Below are 21,308 nucleotides of genomic sequence, written 5' to 3' on the forward strand. Positions count from 1 at the left end.
ACGCGTTTCGATAACCAATTTATCATCTTCAGAGACTGAAGGTAAACTAAAACCTAATGACTTGACTTACCTATTTTACACATAATTTTCCCAACAATAAACCTTCTCCTGCGAAAATTAATTCCAGCCGGAAAAACTTCTTGGCGGGAATCTCTACATTTATTCTTTGACTACTAAACTATAGAATGGGCTATAAGGAACTGGTCCTCAGCAGTTTCAATGCTGTCAAATGTCAATTTTACATTATTAATATTTGTCATGATTATGACTGTCAGCGTGATTGGCAATACTCTATTTTCCGGTCCGTCCATCTTTTAAGCTATGTGCACCACAGTTAATTTGATATATAACAATTTTCCAAATTGGATATTTTATCTTTAAATTGCCCAAAAATTGTTTTAATGTATTATTGGATTTATAAACCAATTCAAAACCCACTCTGTTTAATATCCCTTCCAATTCTTTTGTATAAACACGATTGATTGAAAGGTATCAGTAATATTTTTTTAGTCTTTGAAGATGATACCTTGGTGTAGTGGTGGTGTAAGCAGTCTATTCAGTACCAAAAACGTGACAAAAATCAAATACTTATAATTTATTTTTCATTCTCAGCTTCCTTCTCATAAATGCTGGCTCAGTGTTACCATCAAAAATCCTAATTTTCTTGACATGGCCATTTTCAAATTAATTCTCGCATATTTAAACCGATCAATTTTTATAGAAATTTCAATAAAATGATTTACTGATTTTATCGAAAAGACAGGTTATGTTAATAGTAAATAATTTATTTTGCGAATAAACGTGTAAATATAATAAATGTCATCAACGGATTGTTGACATCCAAACCCCTGATCTACCCCAACGGATGACGCGCACTGAATGAGCATGTATAGTTAATTCAAAATTATGCGTTCTCTTTCACCTATGGATAATGTGGGTTTTTTCTTTTACGAAAGCTTCTTTTTTTATTACCTATGGGTAATGTTGCTGATGTTGGAAATTTATGAAAAGAAAACCTTTTAGGTGATAGAGGAATTTGATGCCGGATATGATTTGTTTAAGGATGATCGTGTTCTAGGAAAAATTTAACTCTGCAGGAATAAGGAATTTGTTTGGTGTTATGATAAAACTTGAAATTCGGAGAAAAATTGAAAACACTTCAAGTTATTTGATAATCAATAGCCGGAAATATAAACAACATTGAGAATTAAAAACCTTTCAGGGGAGTATCTGATAACTAGAAACAATGACACATAGTGCTGTACATTGTTAATCCAATTTATTCCATGTTTTCCCTATAATATATTTGGGTAAAAGTTTTTGTGGAAACTTATCTGTATTTTTTATTATCTGTATATTTTATTAAATTTTATTATTTTTATATATTTATTTATTTATTATTCGATATTATTTAATATCAAATTCAAGTTCGAATGATCTGAAATATCCTATTTATAATTATACAGCTGATTTTACTTTCAACTCTTAAAACGTAGGCTTATGTATTATAGAGCTCTCAATGTGTCAGCATAGTTGCATAACTAGAAAATGTTGTTTTGGTTTTTAGTTGTTCCGTTAAACTGGTTGCCTATAGACAATGAAGAATATACCTACATGACTAATTGTAAACTCCTGAGAACTTTTTAAAAACTTGATATCAAGAGAAGACAATAATATTGTTTTTTGTTCAAACAGAAATTGGATTTAATTGGAGTAGTCGAACATTGGCTATTTTCCCTTTGCCGGAATTCATATAATTCAAATAAAACTTAACCGATAAATTGACCACATTCGATTATTTGTGAACATAAACTTTCACATCTAAAGCTTACAGCGAGATATTGAATTATATTTACTTTATCTTATTGAATTAGTTTCAATATCATTTGTTGTTAATAGTTGTTTGCCATTTTCGGTGAATAATTAGTTAACGAAACTATATTTCTCAAAATATAGTATAATTATCGATTGCTGTACATGTCAGCATCGATTGTACAATTGACAATCGAAAGTCTTACTGACTGAAACTTCATTTTCATTCATAGCCTGCCAGAAAATGACAACCGTATTATCGAGTAATAAAATTTCATTCAATGTTGAAGTTTGTGTAGCAATAACGTGATGTTTAGTGTAGAAGTTGACTGAAAATAATGTAAATTTCGTAAATATTTGATAGCGCTTTCTGTTCTTTATAGTTTAGATTAAAACGCTCCACAAAATGGCAGGTCGTAATCGTCCTGTTCAACACAAAAACTTTTCAAATATATTTTCGAAGCTCCAAGGGGCCTTCTCCGACGTAGTAACGCATCCCAAATATGCTACAGACAAACGAACTCTCGATAAAACATGGAAACTCATGGATAAAGTAGTCAAACTGTGTCAACATCAAAAGATGAACCTCAAAAATTCACCCCCTTTTATTTTGGATATTCTTCCGGATACGTACCAAAGGCTAAGGCTAATCTATTCAAAATACGAGGATAATTTGCAAGCTTTACATTCAATTGAACATTTTAGTATATTTATTATTAATCTAATGAGAAAGTGTAAGCAAGCAATTAAACTCTTTAAGGAAGGCAAAGAAAAAATGTTTGATGAGAACTCGCATTACCGAAGAAATTTAACAAAACTTAGTTTAGTGTTTAGTCATATGTTAAGTGAACTAAAAGCTCTATTTCCAAACGGTGTGTTTGCAGGTGACTTATTTAGGATTACTAAGTCTGATGCTGCTGATTTTTGGAGAACAAACTTTGGTAACAGGTAAGATTGTAGATATAATTTAACTAGTATATAACAACTACAAATTTATAGATTATTAAATTCTCTAGTATTTTTTGACTAAAGCTTCCTACAAACAAAATTAATATCGGTTGTTTTTCTACTTTGTAAAGATTGAATATCATGGGATTGAGTAGCGTGTAGGATCAAAATATTTGGTACAATTTAAAAATCTAATTAGAAAACCTCGCAACTCCAGACCCCTATTTTGTTTGAGGCCAACTGCAATCCCTGTTATTTTACTTGTACTGTTTTTCTTCAATTATTTTCCCAAATTCTCAAGTTTTCATTAAATTTTTTTTCTTTATAAGTTTTGTTTCTACTGTAAAATTTGATGCTATGGAGTTATGAAATTTGCAAATTATGCTGACGATATATTATATTTAATGAAGTGGTCATTCTTGATTGACTTTGTAATTGTTTACATTATATTTGAAGACCTAACACCACTATTCTAAAAATAGATTTATACATATAGGTGATAAATGATAACATATAAAAGTGTTTGTCCACTTTGTTCAAGTATTCTTCTTTTGCTACCTGTTTTGCACTGGATACTTGCTTTAAATTTATTTTTTCATCTAACATCCCTCATTTAATTTAAATTATTACCTTCATTGTAGTATTTCGCATATCGATATCAAGGGCTGACTCTAAAACATGATCAATGACAAAAAAGCCTGCAATCAAATTTCTTGGATGCTGTCCAATATTGGTACCAATGGAAACAATATCACAAATGATATTTTCCTCATTTACATGCTTCATTTTGCAAAATTATGTATCTAACCTCTTGGACTAAGAACTTAGTTCATTATTTCTCTTTGTAGTAATTTGTTGCCATGGTAATTGCTTTGATATTTTTAAATGATTAGTAAAATGTTTTGTAGGTATTGTTTACAAGCATACAATTCTTAATTCCTTAAAATTTTCTATGAAACATTGAATTAATGTGATTCAAAAAACAACCTTCAAAATGACAATAAACAACAGTAGAGACAGAGGGAGAACTAATAATATAGCATAGACCTTCATAGCCAAGTAAAAATTGGATTTGTAGTATTCTTGTTTCATTAATTGATATGATCTATGAACCATTAAAAAATAAATATTTTTCTCCAACCATCAAAAAATGTTGACATTTCTGTACTATTTTCAGGTGCAAAAGCCATCAATTCCCTTACCATACAAAAATTTCCTTGTTGCTTAGCAACACTTTTAATCCTAGCATTAAAAACGCTACTTTTAATCCTCCCTTTTAATTCCGTTCACACAACCTTGTGATTTTCATGAGTTACTTAGTCTTAATTATCATAAACACCTATTTATTTAATGATGCAAACTAGACAAAAAAATAATACATACATACAAAATAATAATTTTTTTAAAATGAAGAACCTATTTTTATAAATATTTGTTTTACAAGGGTTGATAGATCATCACAACAATTTAAACAAAAATATAAGCTATATCTAACTTTCACTTGAAGTCTATGTTATATGATTATTTTCTCTCTGTGTCTGTATTGTCATTTTGAAAGTTGTGTCTGAATGTAGGTACAATGTATACTACAATGAGTTGAATGTATGTATGAAAATTCCTGGTAATATTTGTATAAGTTTATAATCAGGAATATATTTACTTGTGTGTGACTTCCAGGGGTACAAGAAGGGAATCCAACATTCTTTATTTATCACTTGTGTGTGCACTATTGAATACTTAATGTATACGTCACCAGGGTCTGAAAATATGGTATAATGTAAAAAATTTTGTTTAAATTATTAAATTCATGAGACTCAAAATACAACGATGAAAATGAGTAGTACTGTTCAAAATGATCATTGTACTAATAAAAACAACTGATTCAAATAACCTTAATGTATGTTTGCAAATCTCTTAGATTTTGAAAAAACAAATTCTACAAAAAATTTAACTTCATCAGCAACTACCTAACCTCACCTCAATCAACTTCATTAAAATGATATATAAAAATTTGTCATGCATAATCTAATCCATTAAATAATTCAACATTACTCATAACAACTTAATAGCAACAAGAATAAACAATCTCCATATTTATGTCAGATGTCATTTTGATTGTTATATTTTGAGTTATACTTCAGTTGATATTAATATCTTAATTTTTTAGACCCTTGAATAATTTTTTCTATAGTAACCACTTGCAATCAAAAAGTGCTGGCTACTTATAGAATCAAAATTCTTTTAAATCAAACACTTTACCCTTTTTTATTTGAAATTTTTAGTGGTGGTTATTATTCATGTCAGCTTGGTAGGGCTGGTAAATAATTTTATTCGGAAAGTGCGGTTTTCACTGATTGTCCAAATGAATCACATTTAAAAATTGGAAAATGGTTGTTATGTGATTGATTTTTAATTAAATTTTTCTATAGCTACCAACCAATGTGCTTATGACAAGTAATTAAAATGTTTTATAACTACTTCCTCAGATAATTGATATGAAAGATTTGTTTTGGTTTTTTTACATAACTTGTAATAATAGTATTAAAAACTGCATTTGGATAAAATATAAATTTCGCTTATACTTTTTAACAATTTCTTTGGCAATAAAAATGTCTTTAGTTCAACTTCTAGTTTAGCTGAAGGTGTATATTTTCTGTCGACCAATTTATATACAGGGTGTTTCTATATTCGTCCGACAACGCTCTACCACAGAGAGATCTCAATAAATGATTCATTCAATTTTACATAGAAATCAAAAATTTGCTATAAATCAAGAACACCTTTAAATTTTTTTTTTCAAATTTTTTCAAATGTTCCTTAATAAAGTAATATTTTGACAAAACAAACTTTGGAAAAATTTGATGGAGCTAACATGAACGGTGCTGTAGAAATTTGCCTCTAAACAAAAGTCTGTAAGCATGTAAGTAATTTATAAATTAATTAAATATTCATTTAATTTCGAATAATATTTAAGCTTAAGTAGTTCAAAACAAAAATTAATGATAATCCCAATTTCAAACATAAACGTTTTACAATTAACAAAATTGGTAATGAAAATAAAAATAATAATAGCACAAATTGAATTTTAACAACACTTGATTACAACAATAACAAAATAGACTAAGTTACAGTAGTTGTTCAAACTGTTGACCTCTTACTTCAATACTTATTATACCGTTTTGTCATTGAAAAACGAAAAATTGAAATTATGAACTATTTTTATTTGTTTTGAACTACTTACGCTCAATCATTATTCAATATTAATGAATAATTAAGTAATTTGTAAATTACTTACATGCTTGCAGACTTTTGTTTAGAGGCAAATTCCTACAACACCGTTCATTTTAGCTCCATAAAAGGTTATTAGTTTTTTAACTAAAAATAATCAGGAAATTTAAAACAAAATTAAAAAAAGAATTTGCTTCGGTGGCGTAAAAAATACAGGGATAAAAGTGACAAATAACCCTGACAGTGCGCTGTTGGTTAAATCGTTCCAAAGTTTGTTTTGTCAAAATATTACTTTATTTAGGAACATATTGGTCACAAAATTTGAAAAAAAATTCAAAGGTGTTCTTGATTTATATATATATATATATATATATATATATATATATATATATATATATAATATAAAGAATATTGAATTTTGAATCTTATGTAATTAAAAAAATTAAAACCACCGAAAATCTTAATTAATTATTTCCCAGATGATGAATACACAAGTAATCGAAAACCGGAAAATATGTTAAAGTTAGTCCACTTCGGTGTTTCGTTGCCACGTTCCCAATAATAAACCGCTCTTATATATACGATCAATATACATTAAGCCTTTCAAAATATTCCTTGTAGTAAAAAAAAGAATTTTAGCTTTTCTGAATATCAAACCCTCTCTATGACTATCTGATACTCAACGAGGTACTCAAATTCATTACATGGAAATTATTAAAAAATGTTTCCACTCTTAAAACATATATTTATGCTGCAAACGTCGATGTTTTTCAATAAAATTAATGAACCCAAATAAAGCAAACATATAGAGAGCATATATAATTGCCATCAATTCAACTTTTAAAAAATGTCTGTCTACCAGACACTTTACTATTAAGAGCATTAGTCACTGGCACATGTATTTGTGATTTAATTCATATATGTGTTGTTGATTAACAATTATTAAATTGACCTCGTCATACATGATGACACATCAATTACGTCCTTTGCTCCTTTAATAGTATGCAAGGAAGTCAAATTTACAGTTATCTCTACTAAATTCGAAAGAGCTATTTGTATAACATGGGAGAAAAGTGCTACTTTTGCTGGATGAAATTTCATTCAAGGAAGGGAAAGGTTTTTCACTCCCAAGTTATACATTAGTATTTTCCGCTTATTTATTTATGAAAATAACACAATTTATTAAAGAACTAATACAGTACAATATCGAAAATCCGGAATCGCTGGGAAAGGATTGGTTCCGAGAAATAATATCGCATCATATAAACAGAGGGAGGGAAGAAGTAGGTACATCACTTACAAGAAAGTAATTTTCATTCTTAAATTCCACATATTTTGAATTTGTGGTAGAGTAATTACACTTACGTTAAACGTTCAATTTTGAGCAGTGTTTATTTGAATACCAATAGAAGTGAGAGCTGGAGCCAACGTGGATTTCGTGATCTTTTCATAATCAACATTATTATTTAGTTATTATCTCCCGGAATGTACTCGTACTTGGCTGATTACAATCAATTTTATTAACTTCAGTGACTTCCATAATTTGGTTTGAAATTTTTCGCTTTGTTTCAAAAGATTACTGCACATATCCTTCAGCAATATTCGTAGACCCCCGTATTGCTTTAAAGCAAGAATGTATCCCTCAGAATTAGTAAGTAACCTTGCCGAGGTTCTTCTGAAACTATGCCCGATATAATTTATGACATTAGTCAGACATTCTGCATTTTTTATAGTAATATTAGTAACAGTATTTTTTCCAACCATTTGATTGATACATTTTCCTGCCTTATAGTACAAAAATAAATGTGTTTGATCTGTTTTAAGGCGTAGCGATACATATTTTCTGTAAATGTCAATATAATTAAATCCATTCCATGACATCACTTTTACTTTTCCTCCCTTCGGTGAAAGAGTACGACTTTGCTCCCTACAATGAGGTCAGGAAATGTATACTTTGAATAGAGGTAGGAGGAAAAATATATTCTCCATTCACTAACCTTGCTTTGGCTGAAATAAGATTGGCATATATCTCAAACTTATTTCACCAATTTGTAAAAAAATTAAAATATAGGAACCAAACTATAATCAATAGCTACTAATACTCAGTGCTCCTGTAACACTGTATAAAAAAATGTTCCCTTCATCGCTTGTTTCATGAAAAGTTATGTTTTATTAATATTTCATGATAAACCTTTTATCTCTTGCATTCACTGGCGCAATAACGTTGAATTCGGTATGTACGTAGTATGTGCTGATGTTGAATTTTAAAGCATTTTATGAATATTTATGTTATTCTTATTTGAAGAATGGCAGATCCGCGAAATTGCGGTAAACAAAAATAATATTCGTTGTGCTTAGTCTATTAAATAGGAAAAACGTTTTTATTCGATTAAAAACAAAGTATAGTACCAGGTAGATACAGTGCAACTTCAATAAAACGTATCTCAATAAAAGGATTACCTTGATTTAACAAATTCTTTGTAATCCCCTTAAATTGTTTATAAAAGTAAATGTTAAATATACCTTTATTTCTTTGTAACGAATTTTAGACCAAAGTAACCTCAACATAACAAACCTCAGTTCAACGAATTACTTGATATAACGAATATTTACTTGTTCCTTTCCTATTTGTTATATCGAGGTTGCACTGTATTTATTGCATTCAGATACAATGCAAAATACAACAGTTATAATAGTTTGAAATTTACATTTTATATTGATTTTGGAAGTTTTTTTCGGAGTAATGATGAAGTATAATGTGTCATCTATTTAATTTCATCGTATTCTATTGTTGATATACCCTGGGATTCGACTCTTGATGAAGTTAATAGACTTCATAGTGATACGCGACTGATCTCGTGATGCTCTGGCTTGGACAGGAATAGGAGAAATTTCTTATACCGATATTCATGTAATACGAAAGTTGCAATCCAATGTCTCCCCAAAATTCGTAGTTGATGGTGCGCTTCTTGTTTTCAGAAGAGAGATTAGAATACATTATTCTCTTCATATTCATTAAAATCGGGTTTCTATTGTCATTGATCTTCTAAAGCTTATCAATAGAACTCTTTATTTCTGTTGCATGACTGTCTGTATCTTTTTCACCATTTGTAGACACTGCTGTGTCAGATTTTTACCTGGGATAAAAATACGCTAATTATTAAAGAATAACGTTCTTTAATTCCATAAAGTGAAAATCTTACCAGTTCTTCACTCAAAAGGAGTTTTGACTTTATACTCAACTTAGCATGAATTGGAATGTGTTTTCAGTAGTGACTAGTATTGCAAGCACATTCAATATCAACCAAAGTATCATATTCGCTCTCGTTTGATAAAAATAAATATGTTATTCAAGACCAAGAGAGCTTTGAATATGAACCTTTAAATGCGGATAAATCTCAAAATCAATGCTACAAGGCTACTCCACCGTGTTTTACAATTTTTGACTTGCTGTAATTCTCTGTTTTTGTAGCAGTTCATTCCTCATAGAGATTTTGACAATCTGTCTTACTTTCTAAATGAGTGTCCTAAAATAAATATATAGTTAGCTATGTTTGTTTATATTTTATTGAACATTTTTTGCCTAAAATATTGTTGTGAATCTACAGAAAAAGGTAGCGTCGTTTGTCATCTTCTCTGTCACTATTGTCATAGTCACTTTTTAAATCTAGCTCATTGTCTAGTTCTCGATAGAAATGTTAAGATCCAGATTTAAGTAGGGTCGACTTTTAAGGATGATACTTCGTCAAATGTTGCGAATCGCCATTTAGATTATTTTAAGGCCTTAAGCTCTTGTCGTCGAGTCTAAATAGGTCATTAGTTTACTTCGTATTGTACCGTCAGAAGAGAAGGCAATTTTTAGCTCTAAAGTCAAATCGTTGACAATTATCGATTGTAAACGGTACACCACCTTAAGCTACCTTTGACATACCCATTCTTACATCGAAAATTTAGTCTTGATAGAAAATATAGTTTGATTCTCATTGTCTTAGGGAACTAGTTTCATCGAAGCGCTTAGAAATAGTACTAAATAATGAACTATCCGAGCTTCTGTCACTAGATATAGCTAAATACAATCGGTTAACTCGATTACTTTTTCGGAATATATTGACATCGGATATATTTCATGCAAATGAACAAATCAGGGGTATTGCCTCCACGTTCGAACCGATTTGACACGAGTCCGTAATTGATGCGGTGCTATGAAAGGCATTTGTGTTTTGTTGTCAAATTCGGAAAATTTATACCGAGTCCTGCAAATCCAACACGGATAACGCCACAACGTTGATCCCTGCGGGATTCCGCTACCGAGAGATACAGCAAGACGGGATTCCTTAATTACATTCAATTAAAGTGTCATTTTTATGAATTTTGCGTAACTCTATCAGTCAACCTGTCCACAGATTTCAGCTAAGTCTTATCACTTAATTGAAATTACAAGCTATTGCTCACGACCATACCAACATTATTGTGCAATCAACGCAGGTGAACACGACAGTGTATTGTATGTATAGAATATAGTTAGGCGACGTTTCACCTTCTTCTTCTTTCATCGCCGTATCCGTTGCGAATGTTGGCTATTAATAGGGCTATTCTTATCATGCTTACTGCGTTTCTAAACAGATCAACCGATGACACTCCAAACTAATAGCGTAGGTTGTGCAACCGTGAATGCTGTATTCTCCCTGGTCCCCTATTACAATCCACTTTTCCTTGGATAATCAAATGCAAAAGATGGTATTTGTCATGTCTTATTATATGGCCAAAATACTCCAGTTTCGCTTGGTTTACTGTAAAGACAGCTCACTTCTCTTTTCTCAATCTCTGCATTTCCAACTTCCATGTTGGTGATGTGATATTTTCAACATACGCCGATATGTCCATATTTCGAAAGATTCCAGTCTTTTTAAAATAGTCTTGTGGTGCAAGTCTCTACACCATGGAACAAAACAGAAAGTATGTAGCACTTGACTGACTAGTCTTAATTTTAGTTGTAAAGAAATATCTTTGCTGGTATATAGTTTCTTCGTGTCGTTAAAGGCAGCTCGAGCATTTATTGTGGTATATAGATATGTGTACGTTTCTATCCGATGTATGTCTTGACCGTTTATTGACTTTTGCTAATAATCATATGTTTTGTCTTTGATATATTCAAGGAGAGTCGATATTCTTCACTTGCTGCGTATATTTTTTGTATAATATTTTGTACTTCTTCATTATTTGCCATAATTACTTTGTCCTCTGCATATCTAGTGTTCTTGATTGCTTCTCCGTTGATTTTGATCCACTATTCTATCAGACTTCGAAATATCTTTACACGAAAAAAGTGAAATATCACAGGAATATCCCCGTATACAGTCGTTGTTTCGAATAAAATTAATTGTCAATTTTATGTTTTGAAAACATTGAAAATTCTAAAAGAAGAAAATAGTGTCCCAAAAATTAACAAAAATCAGAAACAACACTATTTTTCAATCCATTTTCACAATTTGAAAGTATTCTAAATCCTAAATATATAAATTTTTTTGGTTTCTATTACCATATTTCATAAACATGCTAACGTGTATTTCTATTAAACATCATTACTTTAAAAAGTCTTGTTTTCATACTTAGAGTTATTTTGATTATTTTTATCCCTTCACAAATTAAACGCATGTCTCTTGTTTATTGAAGTAGCTGTGAAATATACACTTTGGTGCAAATCCTGAAACCCGTCGATTTTTAAAAAGGCTATTCGTAAGGATACCTTTTTATTTTTGACGTCATTTTAAATGTAAGTGTGGATTTTATAATATATTATTTGAAAGTCTGAGTAATTGATGTTTGGATTTGTCAAAAAAATTGATAAATTCACTTATAACATTAAATATAACTTCCACAATTATTCATGCACCCTCAATACCTATCCTTTCTTTGATCCCATTGATATTTTGTGGTCTATTTTAATCTAACTAGGTACCAAGCTACCGAAGAAAATTTGACAGTTCCTTGATATTCAGAATTAAATTAAATCGGTTGTTTCCAAACAGAAATGATTTATGGCCTCCACACCATGCTGTGTTGATGCGCAGCTACCTGAACAACGACTTTCCAAATCGGTAGATAGTTCGAAGAGGATCAATAGAATGGCCGCCTAGGTCACCTGATTTGACTCCTTTCGATTTCTTTTTATGGGGATACTTGAAAAGATTGACGTTGCACAGATAATTCCGGAAGTTATAGAGGTGAACAATTGGAGCACTTAGTTAACGTTTCGTTGTATTTATTGAGTGCTAAAATTTATTCTAATAATAGGAGTTTCCTAATTTTTCAGACAAATACAAATACATCAATCACTCAGACATTTAAATATGGCTGAATAGGTATAAGAAAGGCCTTCCAAATAATGAATTGCAACACCCACATTTCTATTTAAAAATTTTAGCGATGACGTCATCGCGTTCATATGGATGACGTCAAAAATAAAAAGGTATCCTCACAAATAGCCTATTTAAAAATAAAAATCGACGGGCTCCAGGATTTTTCTGAATAGTCGCCGGTTTACGAAATAACGAATTTATTCCTTATAGCTTGACTGTACGAGTATATTCTTTTTCTGATACTTACTATTTTGTTTAATATCAAATTTTATTAGTATTTTATGACATCTTACATATTTTAGTTATTTGTGAGATTATATTACATTCTTGTTCACATAGATTAAACTTAAATGTGACCTAAAACTTTAGGATTCTCTCTAATTAGTATTTAGAAATGCAATAAAATGAACAATCTATTTCTATTTACCATTTATCTAGTTCATTTAATGGGATACTTTATAGAGAATAAATTGTTATTCATTGTATACAAATTATTTACCGGGCATTGATGTTTTAGAAGTATGCTTGAAGTAATAGTCTTTCAATTAGATTTCGAGTAACATATGCTCAATGCACACATCGATTAACTCCACTTTTTGAAAAATCTTAAATTTAGCCATTGGTATTGTCATAACTTTTTATATTTATTATAACTTTCCTGAATAATAAAGATTAGCAACGTTAAATAGCAAATTTTTTTGGCTATTGAATAATAAGTAATTTATTTCAGAAGCCATTTCGACTAACTCCATACTCTAATGTAAATCGTTTCAGTAACGCTGTATCTGTTCTGGCCGTGCAGAAAAAATAATGTGAGTGAGGAAAGCAGTGATGATTCTTCAATACGATTTATCGACAGAAAGTCTGCTCCAAGAAGACGTTTATCGTTCTTATCGGATTGCAACAGTACACACCCAACAAATACATTGATTGGGAGGAAAAGAAGTCGTATTTACAAAAGCATAACAGGATAAAAGGTTTGGCATACAGGAATAGGGGAGGAAAATTAATACCTGCAAAAACATTTGTCGATATACAATGCAGATGCCATCAAAATTGCAATCAAAAAATTATTTCGGATGAGAGAGAGGCTGCCATGAAAGAATTTTATAATTTACATAGTCAACTTGACCAAATATTTTCTTAAGAGGTTGTATCAAAGTTAACCGACACAGGGCTTCCAGTAAATTGGCTTAAAATACGCTGGATAAAGTTAGACAGGTCCAAACCCTATCTCATACAATTAAAATGTGACTATAATGAAGATACAGAATTTGAAGCCATTAATATAAGAAAATCTTTAGTGGGTAGACCGCAAAGTATGAAAAATATAGATCAGCTTTTATTATATCCTAAAGGTAGAACTGTGACAAAGGAAAAATGGAGAGACATGATGGACCTGCTAAAATTCATTCCTCTTGTTAAATACGATTACAATAAGAACTTGTCAACAAATCGAAATGACGAATCCTCGCATACAGCTGATGAAGAAGACATTATTTATAATATTGCTGAATCATCCCAAATAATAATGCCGCTAACATAAAGCTGCTATGAATTAATTACAAAAATTATATTATAACCGAACTGCCAACATTCATTTTTATGAAAAAGCTGTGATAAAAGTGTATAATAAATAACTTTTTCTGTAATTGTAATCAAAAACTTAAAAATGTAAAGACTAAATTTAACTTTATTACTTTTTACAGTTGCCAAATCGATTAACTACACCAGTCCCATACTGTAACATTACTGATGATTGTTTGTTGGCTATTCTTTCTTATTAAATTTATATACCGTTAGATGAAAGCTATATCTCCAATTATGCATTCTACATTATATATTTGAATTGATATTATCAGAGAAAGTTTTAAAAACAATATACATTACATCATCGCGTTTCTCAATTTTTCGTTTTAGGGAGTTAATCGATGTGTGCACTGAGCGGCTCATATGTGATTTAGTTTATCTGGTCCTCAGTCACTTGCGTTTTGCATGTATCTCTAAAATGTTAAAAATGTTACATGTGTCTTCCTCATTACTTTTTCTAGCCAGAGTCGAAAACAGAGAAAAATTAGGGTTGTAATCCCAAAATCTTGCTGTGGATGTACAAGACGATAGTGAGATCAATCATTACGTATGGGGAAGTGGTCTAGGGTCATAGAACGAGAAAGTTTCGCTTAGAGAAAAAATTCACCTCATAACTAATCTGTGATATCAAATGGGATCAAAACGCCATAGTAAAAATAAATATGAGGATGTATTGATATCTAGTTAGCCTAGACCAGTTCCATGCATAAACAAAATATTGCGTTATCATAGCAACGAACAATAACTTATCAGAAGTGTCAGTGTAAAGCTTGACGTCAAAAAAGCAAACCATAGTTGGGCAATAAATTAAAAGAAAAAAGATGTACACCTAAATTGCGAAAATCGAAAAATTGTAGACTTCTGAAACCGAATTGTTACTATGGATGAGACTTGGGTACATTTCTACGATCCAGAAACAGAGCAACAATCGATGGAATGGCGACACTCTGGTTCTCCAATACTTAAGAAGTTTCGTGTCCAAAAATCTGCTGGAAAAGTTCTTGTTTCAGTTTCTTGTGATTCCCATGGAGTAATCATAATTGATTCTTTGGATAACGGTAGAACAATAACTGGAGATTACTAGTCGACATTACTGACCACTCTATGGGAAAAAGTTAGAGAGAAAAGAAGCGGAAAGCTATCCAAAGGTGTTTTGTTTTTGCATGAAAACGCCCCTGCACACAAATCTCATGTTGCCATACAAACAATTCGTGATTTAGGGTTTGATTTACTAGAACACCCCTCTATTCACCAGATTTGGCCCCGTTCGACTATCATCTCTTTTAAAAGTTTGAAAGGTCGTAAATTTTCTTCCAACGAGGAGGTAATAAAAGCTGTGGAGGTCTGGTTTGCAGGGCAAGAAGAAACATTGTTTTAAAAGGTATAGAAATGTTGCAAGTTCGCTGTAATAAATGTATCCAATTAAGAGGAGAATATGTTGAGTAATAAAATATTTTGACATTGAAATTTAATTTTGTTCTATAGTAGGCTAAGGATTTTTCAATATATCCTCGTATAAATGCAATAAAATGATATAAGGATGGTTCTAAAACAGCAGACAGAACTGAAATAGGATAATGTTTAATACATCAAGTATTTCTCAAGCAGATATATACGCAGTTAAAAAACGTATCCAGTTCAATCTAGACAGCAATTAGACAGCATAAGATCCAATGACATAAAGTCCAAATTAGTTTGGAAATGCCTGGCAGCGCAAGAAAAATAGTCACCCTCCAATAGGACCTGCGACATGCTAAAGTGGAGATACTCAAAAACTATAACCAGGGAAGATCTGTTGAATATTTCGACCTAAGAAAAAACAATATGTCGGGACTTTGCGGCCTCAATGGACACCGAAGATGATAAGTTTAGCAGAGAGTGCAGTGCAGTTTCTGTTACGTAGACGACGAAATCTCTAGTAATATTCTCTCCAAGTGTGACACACTACGGAACTCTAGAGCATTATACCTGGGAGACTATGAAATGTAAGAACTTTTTAGGAGGAGACGGGATTAATTGATCAGCTGTGAACACCAAGCATCTCCAGTTCTGCAGCAAGAAAATAAGACACATTAGATCCTTTAGGTAGCTGTACATATAACTCTATAATCACAATATTCATACATATATACATGCAGCTTATGATAATTCAAATAAAAAATTTGAAAGTAACTGTTTACATACAAAATGCTTTTCCTTTATATTGCCATATAAGTTTTTCTGTAAACTTCTGCCAAATTCCAATTTTCCATGAAAACGTTACTTCCTATACTTCTTAAAAAAGTTCAATTCTCCAATATAATTTCTTCTTACTCCATACACTGAGTCCAGCAAATTTGAAATTTTTTCAAACTATACAAAAATCATCTTTCGGAAATTTTTCTAGAACTGTTTTCAGTCTGTTATTGTTTCTAAACTTAAACGTTCAACTTTTTTGTTTATCTGTTATCAAATAAATAGGTCCTACTGTAGAATGAAGCCGTACTTTTTCGAATGAAGGCAATGGAAGATTGAACTCTTTTAATTTTTCTTCGAATTGTTTGATAATGAAGATACTGTTAATTGTTGATATAATAATGCATTGGTGATATCAGTAAATTTGATAATACCTACTTTAATGACTGTACAAGGGCGGTTTGCGGAAGAGTGACTTTTCAATGAGATACAACTTTATTGTGAAATATTTTTTCCAAGAAAATCTCCTTAACTCGACACACTTAGAAACGAGCTCCCAATTTATTAAACCATCTAAAAATAATCTTTCGGAAGTTCCGCAACATATGTGATTGTCTCATTCGTTACAACTTTATTTGTCTGAAATCCCTTTTCACCAAGCTCTTTTTCAAGTTTATCAATAGAAAGTAATCTGAGGACGTCGGATTAGGTAAATATGGCGGATGAGACAATAAATTTTAATGCAATTCGTTCAATTTTTTTGCATTAATAGCAAATGGACAAAGGGACGAATTTTATTAGCAATTGTTCGAATAGTTACAACTTTTAAAAGAAGAAAACCATTTTTAAATTATTCCATATGATGGAACACTTTGACGATTATATTTACGTGACTATTTCACTTAAAAAATGTACCCAATACTAAAAACAGTATTAGAACTACGTAATTTATATCCAAATCTTTACGAAAAATTTTAGCATATGTCGTTATAAATATGGTGGAAACTAACAAAACAATAAACGTACCATACTAACATTTAAAATGTCACTCTTTCGTCAACTCACTCTTTTACAAACTAAAAAAATAGACTAGAGTGATCAGAAGCGAATACAACCCGGAAATAGACGTGGAAAAATATTGTTTGAGGTAAAGTATCAATATCTTAGATTTTTGGAGAGATGAGATTTGTGTTTAAACGCCTGTAAATATAGAGAGAAGACATCAATCATGTTGATATCTTCGTATATAATAGTCTTTATCTCATAGGTCTCGAATAGCATATTTGTCCAAGCCATTCTAAAATTGACTCCAGCGATTTCAATTGCATACCGATGCCCCTTGAAACGATTTTTGAAATAGTTTTTCAAAATTGATCATGACATTTTTAGCAATTAAAAAGAGATTCTAGTTTTATAGCAAGGGTGCTATCGATTAATTTCTGAGCATAACATAACTTTTTTTGTTTCGTTTGTTCATGATTTAATTGAAACGTCATGAAAAATTCTTAAAGCTGGCATAAATGTTTACTTATGTATAGGTAAAAATATTTACAGGAATGATATGGAAAATATATTTCCTTCTCTAGATAAGTTGTATTAATGAAAATAGATATATTTTTTTGATAAATATTTTGTAGAAAAATTATCACGTAAAGATAAGTCTCAGTGATTTAGTCTCCCCTCATGTCTGCTGATTCAGAAAAAAAAAAAATTCATAGTGTTCACTCACCAAATTAGATACATTAATTAACTAATAAACTACTCATTCAAAGCGAGAACATACGTAAACAAGTAGGCTGTTTACTTAATTCCAAACGAAGTCCAATTGGATAAATTGAGACAAATTTTCAGACAAGTCTCTCTACTATCCCGATGTGTAGTTCATAGATAAAATCTCTATATGCAAAGTGTCTATTTCGGTGGTAATACTTGTGAATTTCTGTAATTTCTCTTTTGTCAACTCCTACGTACCTTTAGATATATTTCGATGTTGTGAATATAATCGTAAACAACTACGAGCCATATTATAAATATAGCTCCTTATGATGTCATCACGGTGGCCAACATATTTCATAACAATTTGTCTTTTTTTTTAGGGGGGAGCGCCCGGACTGGTACCATAATTTTTTACTATTTAATTGCTAATTTATTACACAAAAAAAAATTTTATTGCTCAAACGGTTCACGAGAAACGCGACTCCCCCCTACCTTAATATTAAGCTACGGCAGCCATATGCAACGGTGAAAGCTATAGAAACAAGCTTAGGGCGATAATGTATTGCTAATTAATTGCTGAAAGATGGCATGGGTGCCGAATCCCGAAAACTACCCCGAAGCGCCGGACTAGCTCACCCCTAGCGGTGTTAAGCTACGGCAGCCCGGAAACGCTATCTCTGCGATGAAAATACTTACGGACACGCGCTATTCGGGGTAATTTTTTGCTAATTAATTGCTGAAAGATGGCATGGGTCCCGAATCCCGAAAACTACCCCCATAATTCGATCCCAAAAAACCACTTGGTGGTAAATAGTCCCTCTAGTCGTTGAATTAACGCATTAACGTGTTGTTTATTCTAAAACTTGACCAACATCATTAATTAATTGAAATATCTGAATGAAGTCCAAAGCATGGGAAATCATTTTAAAAAATGTAAACAAGAAAATTGTTAGTTTTTTTAGTGCTCATGCAAGTAAGTGTTTGAATAACGAGTTTTCATAAGGGCCTTACAGTCACCGAAAATACAATGTGTTCAAATGTATTTTAAATGGAGAACATTTTTACTACTCTGCGCACGATTCTAAAAAAACTACGAAACCGATTTTGACGTGCGAGTAATTATTTTTTTTCATTCAATTCCCTATAGTTCCATTGTCATGAAATTTTTATTTTCAGCTCAGCATGATTTTTAAAGATAAAAAAAATTTTTGAACAATTTTTAAAAATTATGTCAACTATAAACTGACCATGTCCAATTGGGTAAGTGATTTTTCCATTGGTGATGAAGAAGGTTATGAGGAAAAACCCTTATGCGTTGAATGTTATGAAAAATCATTTAATAATGTGCAAACTCTTCTGGAGAAACAGATAATATTAATGATAATCAAAAGGATAAAGCTATAAATTATTTGAGCGAAAAAAGAAATAACGAGCTGATGACGTAAAGGACTCAATGAATTGGAACAACAGTAGTTCAATATCAGTTATTAAAAATGAAAATAATCCTAGTCTGCAAAATATAAAAATAGCTAAAAAGTTTGTCCTCTTGAGAAATACTTGTGCGTATGACTGACTCTCTCGCATATCTTGCTTTGTTTACTGCTGTAAATTTTCCTAATGTGAAAGAAACGTTTTTGTATTTTTTATTAGTAGATTATTTTATTTAGATTATATCCACTGCATTTTATTCAAAAAAGTTTATGCACTACTTGCGTACTTATTCTTATTTTGTCTTGCACTATATTCTGTTCTTATCGGTACATTCTTTAATGTGGTTGATTATCTTAAAATAAAAAAACATTTTGGCGATCAGTGTTGGAAATCAGTCCTTAGAATAAATATGTAAATATAGCAATGTTCCCGTAATGTCAGTCCTTCCTTGTCAGAATATTTTTAATTCAATTCGCTTGTCCCTATTATCGTAATTAATGATGAACTTTGTGGTTACAATATTACCAAAGCCTCGTTCAAACGATAAATTCCAATATTTACAAATTGATCGTATTTACATTTTTTTTAAATGTGATATTTCCTTCAGCTATATACAGAGCTCATTCGATAACAGCGCCGCTCAAAGTTTAAAAATCGACAAGGAGGTAGATTGATGAAAAGTCTATAGTTTTTCATGGTACAAATCGAAAGTATAACTGCTGCGAATAAACCGGAATTTGAAGTGGCTTAGCTGCTGTAGGTATTTTTGCTCACGGCCTTCAACCCGCAGACCATCTAGCCAGCACATACCGTTTATCCCGAAATGAAATTTTTTTCGACTTGGCTCACTGATTTTTTAACATAAAAAATAGAAAAACCACAAGTTAAAAGAAATTTAATTGTATTTTTCACAAACATAATTTTTTGTAATGAGAAATTATTATTTACCGCGTATATTAATAAACTAAAAATTGCAATAATTTTTTTAACTGTTTTCATCTTTTGAAATGATTTTCCCATGCTTTAGAATAAGGTGACAATCCATTTAGATGTTTTCATAAATGGATGATTTTTATCAAGCTTTAGAGTGACCGAAAAGATAGTACGTTACTTCGACTAGAAGGCGCATTTCGTGATTATTGACACAAAAAAGGCAATTTTCTGACCTACAACGTAGCCTTAAAAATTGATAAAGTATCCAGCTGCCATAGCTTAACACCGCTAGGGGGTGAGGTAGTCCGGTGCTTGGGGGTAGTTTTCGGGATTCGGGACCCATGCCATCTTTCAGCAATTAATTAGCAATAAATTATCGCGCTAAGCTCGTTTCGATAGCTTTCACCGTTGCAGAGATAATGCATATGGCTGCCGTAGCTTAATATTAAGGTAGGGTGGAGTTGCGTTTCTCGTGAACCGCTTGAGCAATAAAATCGCTTTATGGGTAATAAATTAGCAATTGAATAGTAAAAAATTATGGTACAAGTCCGGGCGCTCCCTCCTAAAAAAGCTGCAGCAACTTATACGTCACAATTTGGTAGTATGTCTAATGTCTATTTGGAGAGAGATATTTCTAATCCCATGAATATCAAATAGCAGCATTATATCTAATAAATTGTGAAATAATATAATCTATATATGAAATTGAAATTAGCAGAATTATTGTTAGAATTTGATCCTTTACCCTATACATTTCGCAAAATCTGTTCGTGAATATAACGATGATGTATATTCAGCAGAAAGGAACATATTAAACGACTATCTAGATCCTCACACCTTAATTAATTGGAATTTTTTTTGTAAGAACAAATGCTGAGGAGCTGAAAGCACGAATAAGAAATGAGTTTAGATTAATTTTGACCCAAGTCTTAAATTCAATTATCTCATTACATGGACTTGTAATAGAAGGAGACATATTAAATGGCCACCGATATTCCCAGGTCTCAATCCTTTGAATTTTGTTTTATAAGGGCTCTATTAAGTTTGTCTAAATTTTTACAGCCAACTGATTTAACAATTGAAGATTGCCTGATACTATTATAATGTTGTTTTATT

General features: G+C 31.2%; 1 protein-coding gene across 1 annotated transcript in view; it reads left to right on the forward strand.

Moving 5' to 3' along the window:
* Window positions 1–2,023: 2,023 nt before the first annotated feature.
* The window catches only part of LOC130890685 (E3 ubiquitin-protein ligase CBL-B), a 170,095-nt gene continuing 150,810 nt past the window's right edge, over window positions 2,024–21,308 (forward strand). Inside the window, exon 1 of the mRNA XM_057794904.1 lies at window positions 2,024–2,760. Coding sequence (XP_057650887.1) covers window positions 2,219–2,760 — 542 coding nt within the window. The 5' untranslated portion in view covers window positions 2,024–2,218. The remainder of the gene's footprint in view (window positions 2,761–21,308) is intronic.

Source organism: Diorhabda carinulata, chromosome 2 (assembly GCF_026250575.1).
Source record: "Diorhabda carinulata isolate Delta chromosome 2, icDioCari1.1, whole genome shotgun sequence".
In the NCBI taxonomy this organism is placed as follows: Eukaryota; Metazoa; Arthropoda; class Insecta; order Coleoptera; family Chrysomelidae; genus Diorhabda; species Diorhabda carinulata.